At 32.6% G+C, this 26,882-nt stretch overlaps 1 protein-coding gene across 1 annotated transcript in view; it reads left to right on the top strand.

Moving 5' to 3' along the window:
* LOC136270167 (multiple epidermal growth factor-like domains protein 10) overlaps positions 1–26,882 on the top strand; it is a 59,899-nt gene that overhangs the window by 31,482 nt on the left and 1,535 nt on the right. Inside the window, exons 3-11 of the mRNA XM_066066862.1 lie at positions 4,284–4,544; positions 7,219–7,353; positions 13,099–13,236; positions 16,380–16,517; positions 16,885–17,022; positions 18,360–18,497; positions 19,227–19,364; positions 22,081–22,218; positions 24,273–26,790. Of these exons, the coding sequence (XP_065922934.1) occupies positions 4,284–4,544; positions 7,219–7,353; positions 13,099–13,236; positions 16,380–16,517; positions 16,885–17,022; positions 18,360–18,497; positions 19,227–19,364; positions 22,081–22,218; positions 24,273–24,484 (1,436 nt within the window). The 3' untranslated portion in view covers positions 24,485–26,790. The remainder of the gene's footprint in view (positions 1–4,283; positions 4,545–7,218; positions 7,354–13,098; positions 13,237–16,379; positions 16,518–16,884; positions 17,023–18,359; positions 18,498–19,226; positions 19,365–22,080; positions 22,219–24,272; positions 26,791–26,882) is intronic.

The raw sequence follows: 26,882 nt of genomic DNA, 5'->3' as shown, positions 1-26,882 counted from the left end.
AGTTTCAAAGATCCTCAGGGACAAGTAGCCAGGTGGATCGAATTACTCAGTACCTATGACTTGGAAATCACTCATAGACCTGGTGCGAAACATGGAAATGCGGACAGTTTGAGTAGATATCCGTGTCGCCAGTGTGGATATGGAGAGAAGGTTGTACAAAGTGTAACACCTGACACTGCTCCAGATAGTAGTTCTACAGTGCAATGTCTGCAAGAGGGTGATTCTGATTTGAAGAAAGTCAGAGAATGGTTAGAGCTAAATGATCGCCCAGAATACATCCAAATTAAACATGAAAGTAACGTAATCAAATCTCTTTGGTCGCAGTACAAATTCCTGGAAGTAAGAGACAATCTACTCTGTAGAAGATGGGAAGGTGATCGAAAAACCATTTACCAGGTGCTGGTGCCAATGTCGGAGAGGAAAGAAATACTCAGAGAGTGTCATGATGCAAAAACATCGGGACGTCTAGGTGTTAGAAAGACTCTTGCTAGAGTACGAGAAAGGTTTTATTGGCCAGGTTTACAGGCAGATGTCCGAATTTATGTAACCGGATGTCCACAATGCCGGAAAAGAAAAGTTCGTTCTTCTGGAAAGTCACACATGCAAATTGACCAAACAGGCTATCCTTTAGAACGTGTGGCCAGTGACATAATGGGACCTTTACCAGAGACTGAATCTGGCAACAAATATATAATCGTTGTATCTGACTATTTTACCAAATGGACAGAGGCGTATCCTTTGAAAAATATTGAGTCCCAAACCGTGGCGAAAGTTCTGGTGGAACAGTTTTTCTGTAAATATGGTGTACCTGAAATCGTACACAGTGACCAAGGCAGGCAGTACGAGAGTCGGTTGTTCAAAGACATGTGTGAGCTACTCGGTATCAAAAAGACCCGCACGACGGCGTTCCACCCGAAATCGGACGGCATGTTTGAGAGATTTAACAAAACCTTAGCTACCATGTTAAGCGCTTATGTCTCTGACTACCAGGAAGACTGGGATAAGAAATTACCATATGTTCTAATGGCTTACCGATCCTCTCAGCATGAAAGCACGGGTTACACTCCGAATATGTTGATGATGGGAAGAGAGACTGCTACCCCAATTGATATCATGTATGAGCTTCCAAACAGACTAAAACCCACTAATGTACATGACTGGGTATGGGAACTTAGGAAAACTTTGGAAGAGGCGCATGCAAACACGCGCAAAATAACAGAACAATCTATGTTGCGCCAAAAGAGATACCATGATCAAAATGTGGTGAAAAAGAAGTTTGAAGAGGGTGACAAGGTGTTAGTATACTTTCCACAGAGAGCTGTTGGGAAATCACCTAAACTTATGAGTTTCTGGTATGGTCCTTACATCATTGTAAAACAGCACTCTGATGTTACTTTCAAAATCAGAAAAGAAACTGATACCAAGACACTTGGTGTACATGTTGATAGGTTAAGACCTTACGGGACTCAGGTCCTTAGAGATGAAGGCGATAGCGAAAGTTTAGAGAATCATGATCAGGTTATAGATGCTAAGGATTTAGAAAACCATGATAAGGGTAATGATGTCATCTCTGACGATGAGTCTCAGGTGGTACTGTTAGGTAATTCAGAATTGAATGAGATAGAGCTAGCATATGCTGGTCGTAGACAAAGAAAAAGACCAGCTTGGCATTCCGACTATGAGTTCGATTACAAGGTTTAATGTCATTATGTTATTTCAGTTTGTAGGACAGAATGCCGAAGACTAAAGTTACCCAACGAAAACCTGGATTCCTATGTTCCATTTGTCTGGTTCAACTGCCAACTAAAGACAAGTGGAGTGAACACCTGTTAAAATGTGGAATGGCAGATATTCAGAAGAGAAGATTTGAATGTTATTTTTGCGACCATGCCTTTGGTAGGAAGATTGTGTTGGTGAAACATATGCAACGATTGCACCCTGGTCAGGACCATTGTACTACCCCACTGGAGTCCACTGAACCTGAGAAATCTCCACCAAGACGCGTGGAAGATGAAGAGGATTGGCAGGAGGATCCAGGAGAACTCTTGTTTGAGGAGGAGAAGGACAGAGAAGCCAGTAGAACGTACAGGAAGAAGACGTCTCCAGTTTTACCAGGGGTGAAAAGAAGAAACACGGAGACATCAGAAACGGTGACCATAGACGTTCCTACTAATGAAGAGAGAGAGAGAGAGGAACCTAGCAACAGTGCTTTGGTGGTGCAGAAGGCGCCCTTGGATGACCAACACTGCTCATGCTGTTCTAAGAAGAGCAAGAAAGCTGACGCTGAAACACAGACTGATACAAATCTAAAGGCAGGAAAGAGTCACCAGAAAATAATAAGAGTCACCAGAAAATTTCAGAAAGATGGTGAGACAGTGGAGCGTTTCGAGGAAGATATCTGGAATGACTGAGATTTGTGATATTCTTAATGAATGTGCTTTTTGCATGCAAATGGTGTTTTGCTGAGAAGAAGATTCTTTTGTTTTACCTAGTAACAGTTGGTTACTTGAACTATGTAAATTTACATGTAGATGTTCTTTAAATTGTTTGATGGCTGTCAAGTTTCATGCATATGGTAACAATTAGTTACCATGTAAAATTTAAAAAAAAAAAAAAAAAAAATTATTTGATTCTCATTGATTTAGCGTGCGGGACGCACGGTGTTAGAGGCGTGGGTAGTGAAACGGAATAGGGGTAGTGACAAGCAGAGAAACACACCCATGAAGTTTAAGTAATAAAGCACACCCGTACGCGTACAGAGTACACCCATTGAAATGGAATGACCTGGTCCCCCCTCGGAAGTAAACTCTCCCAAGGGTATATAAGCAGACTCATCTAGCAGATAAGGCAGAGTAGGTCTGAAACCCACAGCTCTCAGAAGAACCAGCAAGACCTGGAAGGTAATAGAAACCTGATAGAATTAATTTGTGAGGTTGTAAGTAGGCAGACTAGGGGAAGGAATACTCCTCAGCGGTAATTGGAATTGGAATCTTAATTGGTTGTCGGGAGGTAGTAAGTCTATATGACTGAGGCGCCTGACTTCCTGTAATATTAAGAACCCTTTACCAAGGCACGCGATGATAAGTATCCCAGTTAAACAATACTAAGTAGTTTAAATTCGCCTCCAATCAATTGTAAATCAAGTTTAATCATTGTAGTCAGGAAGAGTAGAAGTAAAATTAATATATTTATATCCCTTAAAAAGAACCCGGTATTTTGATTAGGTAAAACACGTTACAATATGATTCTAACAATCACGGTATACTTCTTTTCGTGTTTTAGAATGACACTTGAATGGTCAGATTTAAGTTTTACCTTATGTTAATAACATTGTTTTTCTTCCCGAATTATGAGCGACGGTTAAGTATATGTTATTCTTGAAAATGATCTCTATAGCACAAATATCCTGATGTTTATTAAAACAAACCAATTATTTCCAATATAAGGTAGTGTGTTAAAGGAGGAAGTAGCACGATAAAGAAATCTTTGTATGTATAGCTCTTCTAAATCATATGAAGTGTTTTCAGGGTCAGATAGTAAAGAGATTAAAATTTTTAAATTAACTTGAGAAATGTTCCATGTTATCTACCCACCACGGTTATCAATAATATAATCTTCACTGATGTATCTTAAGGTTTTTTATTGGGGTTCAAGTGATATTTTGTTAAACAAGAAGGTGTAAGGTGCCTTTTCAGGTTCTTTACTGTTTGGATTAAACTTTCTAGTTTTCAAGAGAGGGTTCAGGCCGCCCTTCTGCAATGCACTCTGACTGAATTCCAATTAGTTAGCACGATCGTATCGCTATCTGACAATTATTTCTAACGACAATCATATACAATAGCTGCTTAACATTTTATATTACTCTTGATATTAAATCTTTGTCCAGTACTTTTACTTCACATTGGTATAACAACTAATGTTGTTAAAAATACCAGTTGAAATCTTCAAAAAAACGGTACCATAACTTTGTTTATATGTAGAAATGGGTTAATAATACGTATCTTTTTTTCTCTCAGGAATTCTCAGAGTTTAGCCGCCGCCATTGAATTTGATATTATAATAAATGATGGTGGTGTTGTTATTTTAAACGACAAATATATGAAACTTGCATATGTATTCAATGTAAGTGTGCGTTAAACAATTAGCTATTTTAGTTGATACGTGAGAGAATGTGTAGAATGTTGCGCCTGTAGTGCAGTTGATATTTAGCAATGTGCTAGTTGATATTGTCAAAAAGAATCATATAAACTTGTTTTTCACTGAATCGATAACGTTTTGTACAGATTCCAGCTTTCGGTCGTACATAGCAGAGCATTTACTTGGATTCTCTGTGTATGTCTCCAATACCACGGATAGATCACAGGGAACGTTGTGTTTCAAGGACGACAACTTCACAATACACACAATACCCCCTGTCTTCACAACAAATTGTTTTGTTCATGGACAATATGTCATCTACTACAACGAGAGACTACCAGGAGTTGTCTACCCTGACGATTATTATAGATATGTTGACATTCTCCTTTGTGAAGTAGAAGTGTATGGTAAGCGGTTTTTTTTTTAAATTCTAATAACCTTTCAAAATTGTTTAAAATGTGGTAATAGGTCTACATTATTTTTTTTCAAAACGTAGAACAACAGAACAGTGTGCAGACCTTGTGGATTTAATCAAAGTTACAGTGTTGTTAATTCAAATAAATCTATCAAATTTTATCCAGGCATTTAAAGTGTCTATTTTAACTTCTGAATGTTTGCCCCCCCCCCTTGTTGTAATAACAGTAAGTTGTTTTGATTTGCAATTTACTTGTGTTATCCGTGTATGTCTCCAATATCACGGATAGATCACAGTGGAGGTTGTGTTTCAAGGATAATTATTTCACAATAAACACAATGATACATGTACCTTCTGTCTTCACAACAAACTGTATATTTATCTGACAATATGCCATCTACTACAACGAGAGACCACCTGGAGTTGTCTACTCTGACGGTTATTATAGTAATGTATGGAGTAACCTATGTTAAGTAGAGGTGTTTAGATAGTGTTCTTTGTAATTTCAACAACCTTTGATAAATGTTGTAATATTTTTTTTATATTACGACACATATTTACCTTTATCGTCAAAACATAACACAAAAAACTAGTGTATATACCCTGCTGAATAAATCAGTAATGAGCCTATCAAATCATGTTCAATTATTTAAAGTGTCCATTTTTTTCTACGAACCCCCCTCCTAACAATCAATGACACATTGTAAAATGCATGCTATGCTTAGCAATTTTTATAAGGATGTGCATTTATTTATTAAAACTAGGCACAAAGAAACCTTTTGATGATAAATCAATATAAAGATGATTCAGGACAGGAATAAAGCATTCCAAATATTTCATTTAGGTCCAATTTAACTGAATCCTCTTCCTGTAATGATCATGGATGTTACATGTATGTTAGGGCGGGGTTAAAGTAGCCAATCAGTATAACTGAAATGATGGTATATACCATTATATTGTATATAAATAGTGCCTGTTTGCGAGGGTAACAGTTGAAATTGACACCCCGAGAAAACCCTTGTCAACCGACGCGAAGACATTGTTATAGACAATGAAGACAAACAGAATAATTCATGTAATATTTTTATTTTGTGATTTGGCGATTGTAGCCACGACTTACATAATACACAACAAAATGTATTTATATATATTATGGTTTTATAATAACCGTTATAATCAAATAATCCTTATTCCATAATGCATATTATAAACAAACCTTATCCTTATAAACCCTATCCTTATAATCATTATCCTTATAAACCTTATCCTTATAATCCTTATCCTTATAAACCTTATCCTTATACTCCTTATCCTTAAAATCCTTATCCTTATAAACCTTATAAATAGTGACAACATTCATACTGGTACTGGGTGAGCAGATACTCAGCAGAAGTTGTTAAAATACTTAAATTTAATAACAGGCGTCTTGAATAAGCGAGTTACTTAGAATAAAAAAAGGCAAATAAATACTTGGCATAGTTTAATGTATGGTGGACGATAATGTCTGTATTATATTATACAATCCATGACTCTGTGGTCAGAGATCTTCAGTATGACAGACAGAGTTATATGTTAGTCATGTAGTGGATATGCATTGATTTTTCTAGCATCAATGCATTATCGGAATGTCTGTAGAATGTGTCATGATTTTCAATTACATGAAAACCCTTTTAGGTTGATGACATCTTTGCTAGCAAGGGGTTTTCAGTCCACAATGGCTTGATGAAGGTGGAGCTCATTACTGAACTATCACAGTGCATCACCAATGTCGGTGTTTTTTAATCTGCTTTACTACTAGCAAACCAAATAAATAAAACCATTGCTTTGATATACTTTTAACTTATGCTTACTTATACTTTCTTAAGTTACATGGTTCTTTGATGGCGTTATGTAAACGTATAGTTATCCGTACCCAATGCTGTCAGGTACATGCGAACGTTTTTTGTTAAACAGTTGTTTGAACCGTTAGGTATGCATATATATACCGTACACTATAACATATCTTGACTGATTATTTCACAGGGTAAATTTACCAAAAATCACAAACAAACCAAAACAGTTTAACCAATTGACCCCCTTCTTGTTTTCTCACAAATCACAAAGTCATCTAAACTCCCTTTATAAGTCTCGTTACCAACTCAGAGATATACATCTATACTTATTGTTCATGTAAAAAAATGCATGATACGCAGTTAAAATATATGAACATTGCAAGATATATTATTTAATTTATTTAGCGTTTCTTAAAAGGTGTCCACCAAAAGGGTTTTAGGCATCTAACTGTTTTGTTATAAATGTTGCAATGTTGCGATATGTTTCTCATTGAATTGGTTTGGTCCTACCGGTATATTCCATTGTCTCGTTAATATAACGCATGGTACTTAGTTAATATTTAAGGTCATCGCAGGGAATATATTTTATAAAGGTAAGTATTAGCATAAAAGACGGTTCTCCAGCAACAGGAGTTTACAGGTCAAACTGTTTTGTTCTAAATGTTGCAATATTGCAATATGTTCCTGGTTTGATTAAAAATTGTCTTGATGAATTTTCCTGCATACCAATACACACAGTCATGTACATTTACGCCTCTTGCATCTTATTTCTTTGAGAATAGATTCTACAAAATTAAAACAAAAATCGTGTAATAAATAACTGTTCATGTACAGGATGTCCAGAAACAAGCTTTTACGGATCTAACTGCTCCATTCCCTGTCCAGATGTCAACTGTCAGTACTGTCACATAGAGACGGGCACCTGTCAGGGCTGTAAACCTGGGTACCAAGGTCATCGTTGTGTGTTAGGTAAGAAATAGTTTCAATAGACAAAGATTGTTTAAACGTGTGCAAGCCTGTATATGGCCTCGTTACGTATTGGCTACCATTACAAAGCATTGGTAGAACTAATCAAATTTGAAGATATTTTTTTTAATTCTGAAACAATTATACAAAACAGGTTAAAGCGTGTAATATTTTTCGTTTTAATTGTGTATAATAAAAGATCATAAACATGCGTGTACTTATGATTATAACAAATTTAAAAGCATTGAAATCTTATATTTTAGAACCCATTTGATTCCATATAAAAAAAGAATGCTTTGCCGTTTAGTTCCTGCATTGACTTTTAAAAAGTTTCACACATGTTAGAATAAAAAGTATTGATAGTAGGCAGTCAGGTAAACTTTTTTTTTTACAGCAAATTTGAAATTAAGCAAATTCACGGCTATGCAGAATTTTTATTTATGTTCCAGTAAAGTCTGTTTATGAACCTAAATAAAATTACCGTATATATCGAACACGACTCTAAAGAAATTACGACTCTAACGAAGTATATGTAAGCTCTTAATGAAAATGTACCGCAATTCTTCATTTCTGTAACGAATATTGTACATATATTAATAATTCTAAAACATATGAAATTCAAATATTTGTTGACTGCTTTAATGTTTATTAAATGGAATAATCGCGGCTTTACAAGATACAAAAAAAGTCACCTACCCTTGACTTTGCGTTTTGAGTCTTGTTGATAATATCCACGGTAAACTACATCTTATTCTAGGGGTGTTTACAATAATAACTCAATTATCGTCAAAATCCAGGAGTTATCGCTAATGGACTGCAAACACAAAACACACTCTTCGGGAAATGTAATTTATTTCATTGTTTCTAATTTTGATTTGTCAAAGGTGTATTTGGTTGCATGTTGTCGTATGAAGCCGCGTTGTATAAAAAAAAAAAAAAAACACTTTCAAATCCTTGTTTTGTCAATGAACTTTATATTTGTAAAATATTGTCCTATCGAGTATAAAACGAACGACAGTTTGAAATACTGTCATGTGACTGTTTAAGAACGAATTCACTTTAAGATTACATACAAATTCGTTATTGAACTTAAACGAATAACGGAAAAGTTAAATAACGTGTTTGCTCTATCAGTTAATAAGTTTCATGCCGGTGTAACGAAGAATATTGACCCGGGTTGAAAATTGACCCGGGGGTCATTTTTCAACGTTGAAAATTGAGACCAAAATCGTGAAATTTATACCCGGGGTCATTTTTCAACGGTATGAGAAAGATTTTTCTAAACTCTGATGACATCGACCCGTTGAAAATTGATCCTGTTGAGAATTGACCCAAACCTCAGAGTTTTGATCTGAACTGGAACTTACTCTACACGGTTTAAATGTACAATCATGCACATATTTGAAAGTTTCAGTTTTAAAATGTACATACTGTCCGATACATATGCGGACGTGGCTAATTTCTTTTAGGCTGATATGTCCAATTAATCATTTTGTTTTTAGATTGAAAATATGATATCCATTTATTATTACAATACTATTTATTTATACTAAATAAAGCTAAGAAGATGACCGTTTGCTTCGGAATGGAGCAGGCGAGTAGGGCTAGAATATTTTTTGACATAGATGACATGGTTTTCATTCCCTCATGTGACAGAATTTTAAGTTTAAACTTGTTACAATCTCTGATAAATATATCAAACAAACATATTGCCCGTTATCGTCACTTTTAAGGCAATTCAACAGAGCTCTTTTTGACAGGCACCTGACGTTGTATATTTTTCTAATAATTGAAAATATATAACCTCTATACTGCTTTATTGGGTAAAGGGTATATATATTTATATCAAGACAAAAGGATATAATGGCAGAAACCTATGCTTAATTTGAAGAAGTCAGAATATTTCACTGACAAAATAATAAATAAATGGTTGTTATATTTTTATCCTTTTTCATATATACTGGGTTTTTTATACATATGTATACAGCATATACATATTTACACATGTTTTTAATTTTTTACGACTTAAAAATAATTTTTCATAAACTTGTCTGATTAACTTTATTGAAGCACCATCCAATTTTCTGCATATACAGTCATAGTTCTTCTTAAAAATGAAACTTATTTGTATTATTTTGAGTTTTCAATTCTATTATTTACCTGTAAATTAGAAACACAGGCAACTGACGTAACATATTTTCTCAAAATTAAAAACATATACCCTCTACAGCAAAAATGTTAACAATTTCAAAAAAGTAGGTTTGCATCTAAATATACAGTCGGAGGATGGTTGATCTTATTATATTAATGGTATATACATGAACAGGTATGCAAAAAGTATACGACTGATAGATATGTTGTTTGGAGCAGCTGTATCAAGGAAAAATCCGAACTGCTTAAACATGTACAAATTAAAGCAACCAGGACAGTGCCAGGGATCAGAGTTAATTCTTCTAAAATGATTTTATATAGTGAGATTAATTTGGAAACCTTGCAATCTCGAAGGGATAGCTATAAACTAATTATATTCTACAAGAATATAAATGGTTTAGCACCACACGATATGTTAGATTGAATTCAATCATATTTTCTTACTGAACATGCATATAATCATAGATCAAATTAGCTTGTTTACTATCTACCACTATATACTTATTACAATAGCTTTGCTCCGTCTACATGTAAATTATGAAAAAATATTCATGCAGAAAAGAAAAGTTCATCAACTTTATCTTTCTTTTAAGTCAAAACTTAAAAAACAAAATACACCTAGAGCTTACAAACCTTTCAATTAAGACAATAGGAAATATTATTTTACGCCAATTACGGAATAAAGCTAGTAAAGCTTACTTTTTTAAGGATTTTTTTATCTGATGCGAGTCGATGTTTATACTGTGGGTCTGAATCTGAAGGAAATGTGATTTTTCCCTGGATATCCAAGATACACTCAACAAAGAGACGAACTTCTTAAACAACTTATTGACATTAGTGTACCATTTTATATGAACTATATACTTTATGGTAGTTCTGATTTTTCATATAGATAAAATTGAAAAATTGTTTCCCATGTTTATACTTATATTAGATGATAAATATTCAGATAATTATTCAATATTCAAGTACCTGATCATGTCTTATATACACATAATATACACATTTAACACGTTTAAATTAAATTAATAATGTAGGTGGCTGTGATAGGAAGGTCAATCATCTACTCCAACGCTGCTGTATGATCTTCCACTACTTATTTCTATTCAAAAAATGCAAGTTACCAATATATTGACGAAAACAATTAGTGTGAGCAAATTTATGATAAATGTTTGTGATCAAAGCAATTTAGAAACTTTAAAGCAAAATTCTATTGTCATCCTGTACAAAAATTAGGTTGCTAACTTGCTACAGATTCCATGAAGCAGAATTGCTAATGCCTAGAAAAATTAGCGATTTGATGATATTTAGTTACATCAGAAGTTATTCTAACGGAACAAATAAAACACCAAAAAATCGGCTTCAAGATATAGTTACTACAGCATTGTTCATGAAAGAGTACAAACATGTTAGCATATCATCATTTTGTAAACTGTTATTGGTGGATGGGTGTGAATACAAAATGCAGATAGGCACAGTTTTAACAAACTGAGTGGGTGCAAACAAAAAACCTCAATATGACATACTGTAATTTTTGGGAGTTGATTTTAATCAACTCTCCTTTGCAGTTACTCCGGCAAACCGAAAGTGAAACCGTGTTTGGACCTAAGCACAAATCAACACCGCTGACAACATTTAGTTCTAATCAATAAATCGATGAAATGAGTTATTAAGCATTGTTTTTCAAGGAAACTAATTTATAGATACCTTGTAAATAGTCAGATTTTAAATGATACGAACAATTTAGATATTTTTTGAAGTCGTACATTTTATGCATTCCTACGCCAGAGTTCAATATAGTCTCGTTCAACCAGACGCTCGGCTGTCTCCGTAGATCTCCGACAAGCAGAGAGTCTCTCTTGCTTTTCGGAGATTAACGAATACAGCTGAGAGTCTGGTTGAACGAGACTAGAGTTCAATTTTGCTTGGATCCATAAAATTTCTCATAACTATTTCGATTACTGATACGCAGTTTGATGGACTAATTCTTTGAATATTACACAACATGATTGATATTGGAATTTCACGAATTTCCTGTAGGAAATATTACATGTATAAAAAATATTACTTAAAAAATGTGCGTAATTCAAATACTTACAGGAATTTACTTGCCATGCATGCACAATTACAAATCGTTGATTTAAAATAAAAAATAATCGATAAAATCAACTCCCGTCAGTACTTCAGTACTTTGATTTTTGTTTACACCCACTCAGAAATTATGTATACTAATATTATTAAAAAAACATATATTTCTTTAAAAATATATAGATATCACACAAAACAGCATTATACGCGATAAGTTTATAATAATTTAATAGTTATAACATGTACATATTTAAAGGGATACTATGTAAATTCAAAAAATAGTTATTTAAGTCTCATTTTAACGCAGTTTGTGCATGCATTTCAACGGACGGGGGTGGAAGGGGGTTCCACCCCCGTCCGTTGAAATATGTGAACATATAAATCTAAAGAATAAATATATAAAAACTGATAATTTTTAATTAAATAAACTCAAGTTATAATATTGATTCGTTAATTTGTGCTTCTTTGCTGTTGAATTTTGAACCGGTTTCATGATCAAAATTCCACGATGCGGGTCAATTTTCAACGATTTAGGGTCTTTATTCAACACCTTTGGTCTCAATATTCAACGTTGAAAAATGATCCCCGGGTCAATTTTCAACCCGGGTCAAAATTCTTCGTTACACCGGTATAATTACTCACCGTTGATTTTTTTTTTTATATTACAATTATTGGCTCAACTTTGCAACTTTTTGACAAGAAAAACATATATTTTGTCTAATTCTTATAGTTTATCCTAATTTTAAAAGGATGAAAAATGTCAGCTAGGGAATTTAAGGTATTTCAGGTATTTGAGAAAAAAAACCAAATTGATTCTATGGGGACTGAACATTGTTTCGTCATCTACATGTACATGTATGTGGCAATATGTTACTGTGAATTTTATGAAACCGTAAAAAGGTTTGTCTACCATTTTTATTCACCAGATTTTATAACGAAACAATCTGGTTATTAAAATGGTGAAAATAGCAAGCGGAGGGCTGTCAAAAGGTTACCCTCATTGTATGGATACCTTCTCCTACAGTTCTTAACAAAGGAATTGTACATATATTAGAGATGTATTTATTGTAAGATTTTGATTTCTGATACTTTAGGAAACGAAAATACCAGCTTTGATCTTAAACATTTTTTTGGGTAAAATATTGCATAGAGGGTACCCTTATTTAATGGATAACCCCTCCTACAGTTTTCAAGATAGAAAGCTCTTCTTTTGCAGAATTGTACATATATCATCGATGTGTATATTGCTAGAAATTTAATTTCTGATAATTCATGAAAAAAAAATATTAGTATAATAATATTTAGTGTGTATTAATTCAGGGTTGACATGGATTATAGATACAGTTCACATAAAAAAAAGGAAACCCGGTTTGCTGTCTCATTGATATTATATTCTGATAAGCATATTGGCTTAAGAGGGCGCCATTTTGGTTTTCACAGTTGTAATACTTACACTTCTACGCAACATGCTCTACATTAAACTGTTTTTAGTGTTTGTTCTATTTTTAGCATGCAACAAAGGATTGTTTGGTGTTGACTGCAATGAAAGATGTGGACAATGTCGTGAAATATACCAATGCCACCATATACATGGTACATGTTCAACTGGATGTGCTGCTGGATATCAGGGGGCCATGTGTAAAACAGGTATGTAGACATCTACGTAGTACCCAATAGAATATTTAACATATATATGCATGGCTGAAGACATATGACATACTTTTCAACCTTGCTTGAGCTTAAAGCTAAAGTAAGCTTTTCTGATCACGTTTTGTCTGACGTCCGCCTGTCTGTCTGTCTGTCTGTCTGTCAGTCTGTAAACTTTTAACATTTTTGGCTTTTTCCGAACCAATGGACCAATTTCAATTGAACTTGGCTTAAATTATCCCTAGGTGGTGGGGTTCGACTTTGCTACAATAAAAGGCATCACCTTTGTTAAAAAAATAATAATTAAGAGTTATTAAATTGTTTATATCTTTGAAAAATCTTCTCAAAAACCAATTGGCTAGAAAAGCTGCAATTTTGTGTGGAATCATTCTCCGGTAGTATAGATCCAAGTTTGTTCAAATCATGATCCTTGGGGGTGTGGTGGATCCACAATAGAGGGTTGAATATGTACAAAGGAATACATGGAAAAAATCTTGAAGAGTCTTCTTATCGAAAACCATTTGGCCAGAAAAGCTGAAATTTGTGTTGAAGCACCCTGAGGTAGTATACATTTCAGTTTGTTAAATTATAATCTCCGGGGGTGCAGTAGGGCCACAATGCTGGAGGTTGAATATTTACATGGGAATTTTTAGAGGAAAAAAAAAACAATTAACCAGAACAGATGTAAGCGGCTTTAGGTATTGCGAATTCAAGTTTGTTCCAATCATGATCTCCAGGGGTACGTTGTGGACAAAATGGGGGGGGGGAGGGGCAGTTTTTTCAAAGGAACATAGAGAGAACAATCTAAAAATAGCTGCTTTCTAAAACAATCGGCCATTTAAGTTGTAACTTGAGTGTACGTATTCTCAGGTAGTATAGATCCAATTTTTTCTTAAACCAAAATACAACGGGGAAGGATGGGGCCAACATGGTGGGGGAGGGGTCCAATATTTACGAAGAAGTCTAAAGAGAATGTTTTTTTAAGTTTGCATAAAAGCTGTAACTTGTGTGGAAACATCCTCGGGAAGTGTAATAAATAGGGGAAATGTTTAAAAACCATATTAGATAGGAAAAGACGAATATTTTTTGGAGGGGAGGGGGTGCTAAATTTTTAATTAGAAATGAAATTGAATATTCTCAAAGCTATATAGTATATAATATTACTAATATGCAAGCAAAGTTACATGTTTTAAAAAAAATTAAGTAGATTAAACTGTGAATAATTATTTGGCAATGCAAGAGGTTCAAAGTTTGATGTAGGTTTAAATTCATATGAACAGTTGTTTGAAGTCTTTTTAAGCATGGCAATGCTCATTATGTGATACATGTAAACCTATGAATTTATACATCAATTTTGTTCTGAATAAATATAACATAGACATCAGTTCATTACATGTACCACGTGGAATTTGTTAGAATAAGTAACGGTATAGAGTGTTAACCCTTATCGTACCTTTTGCCGCGATCGTAAATAATGTGCTCTATTACAAAGATTAACGGTTTTGATTGTTAATGTATTATTTTCGATACTTTATTTCGAGGAATTTCCCTAATGTGTCACATTTTGTTTCATTAACCATGCCATTCATACTTACCTGTATGAGTAATGATTAACACGGTGTTATGTTGTTATAAAATATATTAAGGAAGGAGTCTTTTCTGGTTTTCGACTTGTCAAACGTAAATTTGATTAATTGTTCATTAAATCAAGATGAAAGGAAATTAAAATAGTATATTTTTCTTTCTTTTTTACTATCATACAACTTGGCATAGAAAAATGTAATCAATGTTTAGAATGGAACAAGGACTATATTTTTGGCGTAGGAAAATATCACATGTTGCGCAATTCAGAATTGCTGCAGATTATATATATATAATGAGTCTGTTTTAGCATTTTAAAAGCAATAACAATAATGTTGGATTTTTTTTACTAATGTGAACTAATAATATGATACTTGGGTTTCAGAATATGTTTTTAAAATATGATTTGCCTATCAAATAATATTTTATAAGCTTTTTATAGCGCCCATTCTATACATTGATTTTTGTGAAAAAATCACTAAAATCAGTTTTTCTCTCTTATGAAACGGTGAATATATTAGCTTTTCTGTCAATTTATATCTTTATATAAAGTCTTCATAATACATAAAAATTAGAAATATTTTATTATTGGAAGCATAAAAAAATAATCAAAATTTCTTCAAAATTTAAGAAAATTAGAGGAAATGCGGGCTAAGCAATATCAATTTTAGTATAAATATTTATTCCAATTTAGTAGTATAAGCTGATAGACACTCTCATGGTCTATGATTTCATTGAAGATTTGAATCTTCAAATCTTAAACAAATCTCTACAGAACTATAAAGAGCTACACTTATTTTTATCACTCTTTACGTTGAGGAAAAAGGTAGTGACCTTGACCTGACCTTTATCCGAAAACAAAACGGTCAAATTTAATTAAACTGATAGAATCATTAAGTAATATGATCCGTTTGACTGTGTCAAAATTTCATGCATTTCTTATTATAAGAAGTATGTTTGATAATAAAAAGACTCCTTCCTTAAACAATAAAGGTAGCCATACGTCAATCCGTTACATGTTTTACAATTATATGTGTCATAGGTAGATGTAGTTTTTTTTTTTAATTTTGATAAAAAAATGAAAAGACGAAATAAACAAAAGAATAAGATCAAAGTAAAATTTATAACAGTATACTGTAATTAAAGTTTAATTTGGCAAACGTACATCCAGATGTAGAAAAACACAAAATTATGGTTTCTTTGTTTTGTTTTATTTTGTTATTTTTGGTTTATTTGGTATTTTTCCCTTTTTTAATGGGATTGGGTTTCTTTTAAGAAACCTATACATTTCTAGGAGCTTTTAAGAAGTTGTTTGCTATTGTCACATTTGTCGTTCTTCTACCTTAAAGCAAATATGCAAAAATATTTTTAGTAAGGCTAGTTAGTATGAAGTGTTGTAGTTTAGCCCGATTTACACACTATTTTAAAATTTTAACTATCCAAAATTACATAGTTGACACAAAAATTTACAAATATATATATAAAATACGAGGTTTGATTTTGGCTTATGCTCCCTTACTTTTTTTCACAAAGCCCTAACTATACCTTTATAAATGTTTAAGGATGTGACAAAGGATCATATGGTCTTGAATGTAAAGAAACTTGTGGACACTGTCGAGATATCAACCAATGCTCCAATGTCAATGGTTCTTGCTTAACTGGATGTGACGCTGGTTTTAGTGGAGAATTATGTGAAACCCGTGAGTAGAAAATCGGCAAGGCACCAGTCAAGCTTTGAATATAACGATCTGTTGTCAAATCAAGTCATTTGATTGATAATAAATACCTTAATTCTTAAGTTGCATAAATGAAGATTGATTAAAATTTCGTTTATGCAACTACAAGACGACATTAAATTATATAAAGCGGAAACATAAAACACTGTCTCGGATCATTATTTAACAGAACAATAGTGACATTTTAAACGTGTGTTAAGTGCTTCTTAAAATGTCTAAAATATATGAAATGACAGTCCAATCAAATATCTTTCAAAACATCAGGATGTATTTATGTTTGTGTATCACATATTCTGATAATTTTTTAAACAAATAATTTTTCATAATTAAGGTTGCAACAACGGTTCATACGGCTTTGATTGTAAAGAGAAATGTGGAAACTGTCGTGAAATCGACCAATGCTTTTATACAAATGGAACATGCTTAACTGGTTGTGATGGTGGATATCAAGGATACTTGTGTAAAACACGTGAGTGGTTGTAAATATGTTTCACATTTGTAAGCATGCATTTCGGTGGATTGATAATCAGGTAAATTTATAGTGTACTCTTTGTAGAGTCATTGCTGTCTTTATCAGATAAAACTGTATGACATTGTATAACGTGTAAGAAGTTCGCCGCATGTGTTCCACCGCAGGCCCGTACTCGAGATAGACTTGAATAATTCTGAGTTCTGCAAATATGTAAAAAATACATACTTATTCAGCGCGTCTGCACCTATATAGGGACTCTATGTTATGTAGGCAGTAATGACTGCAGCATGCGCAACTCAACAGGTTCCAGCGTTTACGCAAGCATACAGTATCGCACTTTTTCGCCAACAACGCAAACATAACACAATCAGGTAGTGCCGTATATTTGCGACGCAATGGTAAGACCACCAGTAAGGATGATCACACACACATATAAGTGATCCGCTGCAACCACCACCAAAACAGCGATTGCCACATTCTTGTATTAATTGGGAATTAAACAGGGATGACCGCGCACTCAGTATTGAATATTAGAGATAGCAGGAATGACAACACATTCTATCAAACCATATCTGTTTAAGATGAACCCCATTAGCCGTTTCCTTTATTTCCAAAATAAAAAATAATGTTATAATATAAATGCCGGCCTAGAATTACTTATAGTGTTTAGATTATAAACCCAAAAATAAACAATTAATATCCTAACCCAACTCAAAAATATGTTTATTTATTTACAACTTAGCATTGTATATTTATTGGTGCATGAAAATAATTATCATTTTTGTTTTTGAAAAATTAAAGGGCAATGCAATTATCAACAGAAAAAACCTCCTTCCGTCATTTGTATCAATTAATTTCCTCTTATATTTCCATTAGCATGTTTGATAAGTTTTTCTAACAAAATAATAATAAGAAATGCAGTGATGCATGCACCGGGTGTGATGATGTAAATATATTGTGTGACTCTCTGGTTGATTCCTTCTCCGGATAGGTTACTTCTACAATGACAAAAGTGTTCTCATTTCCTTTCTGTCAGAACGCTTATTCCTGTGCTTTAATGTTTAACATAACTGTTATATTTATAGACTCCGTCACATATATAACCTTCGTTAATGCAACTACACAAATGCACATCTTTTGTTACGGAAACTAAATCGTCGACACACAATTTTATGCATAATACATAATCACTTCTTAAAAAATAAATGATAAGGACAAACATATATGGAGGTTAAGCATGGATATAGTTATTGTAAAGCTAAAGATGAAACATGCGCGCCATTATGTACGTGTACATTAAAATAATATACAACTATTATTTTTAATCATTGTAGAATGTGACAGAGGATCGTATGGTATTGAATGTAATGAAACATGTGGACACTGTCGTGATGTAAACCAATGTTCCCATATCAATGGAACATGCATAACAGGATGTGCGGCTGGTTTTGAAGGTGACTTGTGTACAACACGTAAGTATGCAGATACTGAGACAAATGTTGAGATCGCTCTGGGTTTTTTTTTTTCGAAGACTGCGATTTAATAGTCATGCTATTCAACACATGAAAACGTATATGTGTATATAGTATATATCACGTATGTTGATCAAGTTTTTCAGGCTGATTATTTTTTAATAATTAAGGTGGTGAAAACATGTCATTGGGCTTTGAATTCACACAAAAAACTATGGAAACTGTATTGATATTGACCAATGTTTTGACACAAATTAAAAATTCTTAACTGTTTATTATAAAGATTATCAAAGAGATGATTGTAAAATACGTACAATTTGAAACTGCATTTTGGAAATAAGTGTACGCGGGTATGAAAAGGCAAATCTCAGCGATCGATTGAGTAAAAATTCCTCTCATCGATATGACGTCACAATAAACAGCATGATGTCATATTTTACTAAGAAACATGTCGATTTTAACTTTATCTCTGGTTTAAATTTTAAAAACTTCAGTCATAAAATATCAATATAAATTTTTCTAACTGAATATATCTTCGATTTCTCTGTATTACATATAATAATCATGACATTTTAAACGTGTGTTATGTGCGTCTTAAAATGTCTAAAATATATGTAATGGTAGTCCAATCAAATATCTTATCATTTTTTTCAAAATATCAGCATGTATTTATGTTTGTGTATCACATACAATGATCATTTTTCAACCGAATAATTTTTCAAAATTTAGGTTGCGACAACGGTTCATACGGCTTTGATTGCAAAGAGAAATGTGGAAACTGTCGTGAAATCGACCAATGCTTTTATACAAATGGAACATGCTTAACTGGTAGTGAGGGTGGATATCAGGGAGACTTGTGTAAAACACGTGAGTGCTTGTAAATATGTTTCACATATGTAAGCATGCATTGTAGTGGATTAATAACCAAGTAAATTTATAGTGTACTTGTAATATTATATTAAAGTACTGAAGAACTGACGGGAGTTGATTTTGTCGATGTTTATTTATTTTAAAATCAATGATATGTTATTTTGCATGACAAGTACATGTAGTTTCTAATTTGTATTTAAGTTCCGCACATTTTTATAATATGAATTTTTGGACTTTTTCGACAAGAATGTCGAGAAATTCCCATATGAATCATGTTAAATAATATTTGAAGATAAAATTAATTCAATCAAACTATGTATCAGTAATAAAAATATTTCTCGAAAATTGTATGGATCCAAGCAATATTGAACTCTAGTCTCGTTCAACCAAACGCTCGGCTGACACCGTAAATCTCCGACAAGCAAGAGAGACTCTCTGCTTGTCGGAGATTTACGGAACCAGCCGAGCGTCGAATTGAACGAGACTGTATTGAACTCTGGCGTAGGAATACATACGACTACAAAAAATATCTAAATTGTTCGTACCATTTAAAATCTGACTATATTCAAGGTATTCATAAATAAGTTCCCTTGAAAAACAATGCTTTAGCATACATTACATCGAATTTATCAAAAAAAAATTCAAAAACTAAGTCTTGTCAGCAGCAATGATTTGTGCTGAGGTCCAAACACTGTTTCACTTTCGGTTTGTCCGAGTAACTGCATAATATGAGAGTTGATTAAAATCAACTCCCAAAAATGGTTACATATTCTTTGTAGAGTCATTGCTGTCTTTATCAGATAAAACTGTATACTTTTGTATAACGTGTAAGAGGGTCGCTGCATGTGTTCCCCCACAAGCCCCTACTCGAGATAGACTTGAATAGCTCTGATTGTTGCCAATATGTAAAAATGCATACCTATTCAGCGTGCCTGCACCTATATATGGACTGTATGTAATGCAACCAGTGATGCCTGCAGCATGCGCAACTCAACAGGTATCAGCGTTTAAGCAAGCACACAATATCGCACACTTTCGCCAACAACGGAAACATTATTTGCGACGCAATGGTAAGACCACCAGCAAGGATGATCACACACTCATTAGTACTCCGCTGCAGCCACCACCAAAACAAGCAGGAATAGCCGCACTCTTGTATTGATGCTATATAATTAAGCAGGGATGATCGCGCACTCAGTATTGAATATTAGAGATAGCAGGAATGACAACACATTCTATCAAACCATTTCTGTTTAAGATGAACCAAATGAGTCGTTTTTTTGTGGGTTTTTTTCAAAAGCAATAACACTGTTTTAATATAGATGCTGTCCTAGAATAATTGATAATGTTTAGAATATAAACCCCAAAATAAACAATAAATATCCCAACCCAAATCAAAAAGCATGTTTATCTATTTACAATAAATTAGCATTGAATATTTATTAGTACGTGACAATGATTATCATTTTTTTTTTTTAAAGATAAATAACGATTTAATATCGTAAAAGCTGCAAACAAGACAAAACACAGACTTAGAATAAAGTACAAATGCAAAAACTATGTAAACATTATGATACAGGTATAGGTTGACAATGTAGGTCAAGTGAACCAAAAAAATGTAAACATTACACCGTTATATACCGAAAGGTTTAAAGAAATCATGGTAATACCGAATTTTGAAAGAAATAATGTACAAAATACATATATGTTTACTTACACTGGTAATGACTTTAAGTTTTGGCAAGAGTAGAAAGACAGAATGCATTGGAACATAGGAAAATGTGCGAAGCTAGAATATAGCGCCAAAGGTTAATACGGAAAACATTTCATGACAATTTCGACAAAATAAACTGATATAAACGGATTGCATGGAAACGGAATGCGATCCACCACAATAACTGTAATATTAATTATAAAATCCGTTACATAAATAACCTGCGTTAATGCAGCTGCACAAATGCACATGTTTTGTTACAGCACACATTGTTGTGCATAGTACATGATTACTTCTTGAAAGATAAATGATAAGGACAAACACAGATGAAGGTTAAGCGTGGATATAGTTATTGTTATGTACGTGTACATTAAAATAATATTGAAGCTTGTCTCAGATATGCGCATTTATCTCAGTAACTATTAGCCGGAAATTTTGAGTATGATCAGGTTGGGTTTTAACGGGTGTTTTAATATTAGTTACTTCCCTTCTAGAATAATCCCTTTTCTAAAACAGTCGTGGATTAGGTAAGACGTAGTAAATTTGCTAAAATAATTTTTTACATAATCTTGATTTTTATGGCTGAGATAACAAAGCATTCAACTCATATTGTGTAATGGGGTAAGCTGCCAGAAGTAATATATATGGATGGTCTAAATTTATGAAGATTGTTGATCGATTAAATTTATTTACATGGATTTTATTTATGTTCAGCTTAAATCACGCGAGGGTATGATAGTCAGAACAGAATGCAACAGTAATCAAAAATCGTTCATTTTACCCGTTAAGTATTTACTATTTATGCTAATTTTATTTATTTCTTATTATTCCGAGCAATGCTTGTTGCTTTGCTTTTTGATTGCTTGCTTTTGTTGCGGTAGCCTCCATAATTTCACGGTGGCCAGAAGCGCCAAATAAACTATTCTCAGATAACTTGGTTTTTATGTTATTTATCAGGTATCTGGGATAATATACAACTATTATTTCTAATCATTGTAGAATGTGACAGAGGATCGTATGGTAATGGATGTAATGAAACATGTGGACACTGCCGTGATGTGAATCAATGCTCCAATATCGACGGAATATGCATAATAGGATGTGCTGCTGGTTTTGAAGGGGACTTGTGTACAACACGTGAGTATGCTATTGAGACAAATGTTTTTTTATTTCGAACATCGCGATCTTAATAATCATGCGATTCATAACATCGAAATGTATATGTGTCCATAGTATAAATCACTGATGTTGATCAGTTTTTTTTTTTTTCATGCTGATTGTTTTTGAATAATTACGGTGGTGACAACATGTCATAGGGCGTTGATTACACACAGAAAATTGTGGAAACTGTCGTGATATTGACCAATGCTTTGAGACAAATTGAAAATACTTAACTGTTTATGAAAAAGGTCATCATAGATATGATTGTAAAATACGTATTTTGGAAATAAGTGTAATAAGAAATTCAATGATGAATTAACAAATATCGTGATGCAAAAGGTTTGTATGAACTTGGTTGTATCCATGGCTACAATCAGAGAGCTAACGGTTCAATTAGGCTACATGTACAAACTTCTTTGTTATATGAAATCAAAGTACTGAAAGTACTTAAAAGCGCAAACCTAGCATGGTTCTAAGGGAAATTTACTTTGTGCAAGCTAAGGTAGAAATGAGAATTATTAAAGCAATGTTGATAAATATACATTGAAAGTATCCAATGCCAGAAGGGTCAAAGTTGTATTCATTTCAATTTTAATTAAGAACATTTGGTCGAAATTACATCTTTTTTAAATATATGTATATAAATACGTGAGTACAAATTTAGCTATACGTTTCTAATCAGATTAAATGAAGTTTTCAATAAAAAATTACCTATTTCATATGTACTTTTGAAAAACAAACATTAATATATACCTACTCCCTAATTAAAAATATTTTTCTCCACAAAGTTTCTGGCACATTGTTTTTGTAGCGGAAGCTTTCTAAATAACATGTTTATATGGTTGGTCCATGTATTTTTCATATCCCTGACCAAGAGCGTAAATAATGGCTTTATAGCGGCGATACACAATACTTCATGTAGACATCAGTAATAAAATATAAATATAAGCATTGAATGCTTATTTTTTTATGTCGTCGGTCATATGACACACCAAGCGATGCAGACATATTATCATACCACGCTAACTCGCACCAATTGGTATGCACCGCTTGGTGTGTCAAAGAACCGACGACATCAAAACATGAGCATTCACTTCCTAATTAACACTGTCCTTAATATGTTCCTATATGTAAATAGAATACAAGCCTTCCCTCATTCCCGCTTCTCAGGAGGCAACGTCAGGAGGCAATGTAACCATTGATGCGTTTATCATTTATTCATATAAATATCATATACACAGTTTAGCTGTCAACGCAATCTGATGTTCATGGTTCACTTTAAAAAAAAAATCAAAAAAAAAATTAAAGAAGAAAACGAGCTTTTTTATTTTCTAAAAGTTGGTTAAATCCTCAATTTTATGAATAATCTAAAAATATTACTGCTTGATATATTACCTATTTATCTTATTATTCAACATCATTTCATTGCAAGTATACAGTATTTTACAACCCCCCCCCCCCTCCCCCTCCCCCATCGTCAATTAAGGTTGATCCACCGAAACATGTTTACCACCTTACTCGCATTGTTTTGCTTTAACAGTCTGGGTTTTCAAAATTTCAAGATTTTTTACAATAATTACTTATGGGTATAATTCAATACAGAGAGAAATGGAAGAAAACATTCGTATTAAAACACCTTTCACGTATCAGTAACAATATAGATAAACTTTTTTTCTATTGGTAGTGTTTCAAAAAATAATGTTATTTGAATTTCAAATTATTGTTAATTCATTTTATGACTTACTTGAATATGATCAAAACTGCTGTATGCTAATGTGTTTTTTGGTTTAATGTGGTTGCATACAATAGCATAAATGTCGTTGAGCATTTAATTCGATTTATCATAGAATTTTTCATAGCATATCACTACAAGTTCATATCAAGGCTTACAAATCACATAGTACATGGTGAACATTGCAAGCGTTACATCATATTAAAGCAAAAATACTGTTTTTGCGCCACCATGCATTGTACAAACAATATTACATTTTGTACAATTAATATCTTTATATACCTTTTTACTGTTTAAGAATGTAACAAAGGATCGTATGGTATTGAATGCAATGAAACATGCGGACACTGTCGTGATGTAAAACAATGCTCCAATGTTAATGGCTCTTGCTTGACTGGATGTGATGATGGTTATGAAAGGGACTTATGTAAATCACGTGAGTATACAAACACAAAGGCAAAGACGAAACTAGCTACTTATTATTATAAAAAAGAATATCTTAAAAAATGATACTGAAAAAAAAAAGTTGGTAAAAACAATTTTTTTTAATTACACGATGCGATTAAAATGAAGTACTGATAACATAAACATGTTTACGTTTTACTTGTGGCAAACATACATTGTAGTAACGTAATAAGCCAGTTCTTCCGTATCAATGGAACATGCTTAACTAATGTTATAAAAGGTTATATGTATCAAGGAGAATTGTGTAACGTACGTGAGTACATAGACCATCTCTGAAATTAAGCATAGATGGATATTTAAATAGATTATTCATATGTTTTACACTGCATTGTTAATACTGATGTAAATTTGAAATTGTCAATAAAAAATGAAGAGACAGTGAAAAGAAATCAAGGTAAGTCCAATAAAACGGAAATTTACCAGATATCTACAGTGTTTGTTTTGAGTAATATACCTTTATTAAGGTCACTAAAACAAAATAAATTCAAACAACGTAAGTTGCACACAATTTGTTTTATCGTATTTTGATTATAACGATATATACTGTGTTTTTTTATGTTAAATTTCAACAATTTATCAATACTTCTTGTATTACAGGGTTAAGTAATTTGACTTATTAATATTCAATTCATTTTTTGTGAATGTTCTTTATGTAAAATTACGAGGGAAAAACTGCTACTCGATATAATCATGAAAAAGTTTCAATACCCATGGTGTATAATAATCGAAACTTTACGCCTATAGAATTGATTTCTCTCGATTTTTATATAGGAACATGCATGGTGTAATTCAAGTTGCCAAATTAAATTCAAAGTTCGATTACTCTAATTTGTTAAACATAAAAACATTAATTGATTACAAATACAGTTTTCTTCATAATAAAAAACAATATATTTTCTGACTATTCGGACAATAGAAAGTTAATGTTCCCCTCGATAGCAATAATTCTTCGCAACGTCGCCAGATGAATGAGTTTCTGTGTTGGGGAAATATAAACTTGCTTTTGTCCTCAAAGCAGGTAAGTACATATATGCTGTACATAAATGTTTACAATCTCTAATCCGATCTTACTTTATGTCGCTGATACACGAATCAATTTAACTTACGGTTTTTATTATTTTAAGATGTTTTTGCAAACCGTACTGTATATTTCGTGACAACTCAAATATAAAAAATAGAAGAAAACCGCGAATGGTGCATGTAATGCGCAATGTAACAATTAACAACAGATAAGCTGATATCATTGTAATGATGGCTGTTTTTGGAGATGTATGGTAAGTGTTTTTTTTTTCTAAGCATGATCAAATAAAGTGATACTTGGGAAGCAAAGGTATCATATCTTGATGATTAAAGAGGATTATGAATGGTACCCGTAAACAAATACCATTCTGCGCACTGTACTGTCTACGACTGAAACGTATGTTGTCAAAAGTAAGAAAACGAAACCAAAGTTGATATGTTTTGTATATAATGGAGAGTTAGATTATATATATAATATGATATCAAGTGTGACTTGTTGATGTTTAAGAATATCTTTCTTTGACGTTGATATCATTTTGTTTTTACTTCAATTTACCAGTATTATTTACAATGGCTTAAATGATATATCTTGTTTCAGATAAACGCAACGCCCGGAAGGTTTGTCGAAATTAACTTTTAAAGAAAAATTAAATCAATTTTAGATGCAGAAGTTCATAGTAACAAATTTAAGTTTTTATAAATATTTGCATGTGTATTCATCAAAGTAAAGTATTGATGTTTGTAATATAATGTTTGAATACAACTGTATTATTGTTTTAACGAAAACGATATATTCTTAAAATTAGTGTTATCTATTTTTTTTTCTGATGACTTTGCTGACAATGGTAGGTATTTGAATGATTTAATGTGGCACTTATAAAAAATAGCTTTCTACATTTATATTAATCAATTTCTTTTTCCAGGTTTTGTTTCCTCTCTTGAAAATTAAAAAAAAAAGTATGTATGTTCTCAAATACGCTTGGTGAGCTGAACATGAAGAAAATATCTGCATCGATATTAAAACAATTTGAACAATTGAATAGGTCTAAAAAGTCTTGTATTCGGATGGTAATTGCCTATGTTAAAAATTGAAATCATCTGATTTTATTATTAATAGTAATATATTATGAACAAGAATTAAAAACAATTATCACGATTTAATCTAACATAGTTATATGAACAGCAATCATTTCGTATTCCTTACCTCACTTACAATTTGCAATTTGCTTACAGGGAGACCATGTGTCTTATACATATTAGAATATGTAAACGTTGCTTAAAGGAATGCTCAGAAGAACTTACAATATAAAGAAAACGAGAGGAATTTCATAGTAAGTTTCCTTAAAAACTGAAAATTATACATAATATACATAGAAAAAAAGCAATGCAATTAGCAAATGATATGGCACTTTTGTGTTGAAAT

The sequence above is a fragment of the Magallana gigas genome, chromosome 1 (assembly GCF_963853765.1).
Source record: "Magallana gigas chromosome 1, xbMagGiga1.1, whole genome shotgun sequence".
NCBI lineage: Eukaryota > Metazoa > Mollusca > Bivalvia > Ostreida > Ostreidae > Magallana > Magallana gigas.
Note: the sequence above shows the minus strand (reverse complement) of the source record. Positions and strands in the feature narration are given on the sequence as shown.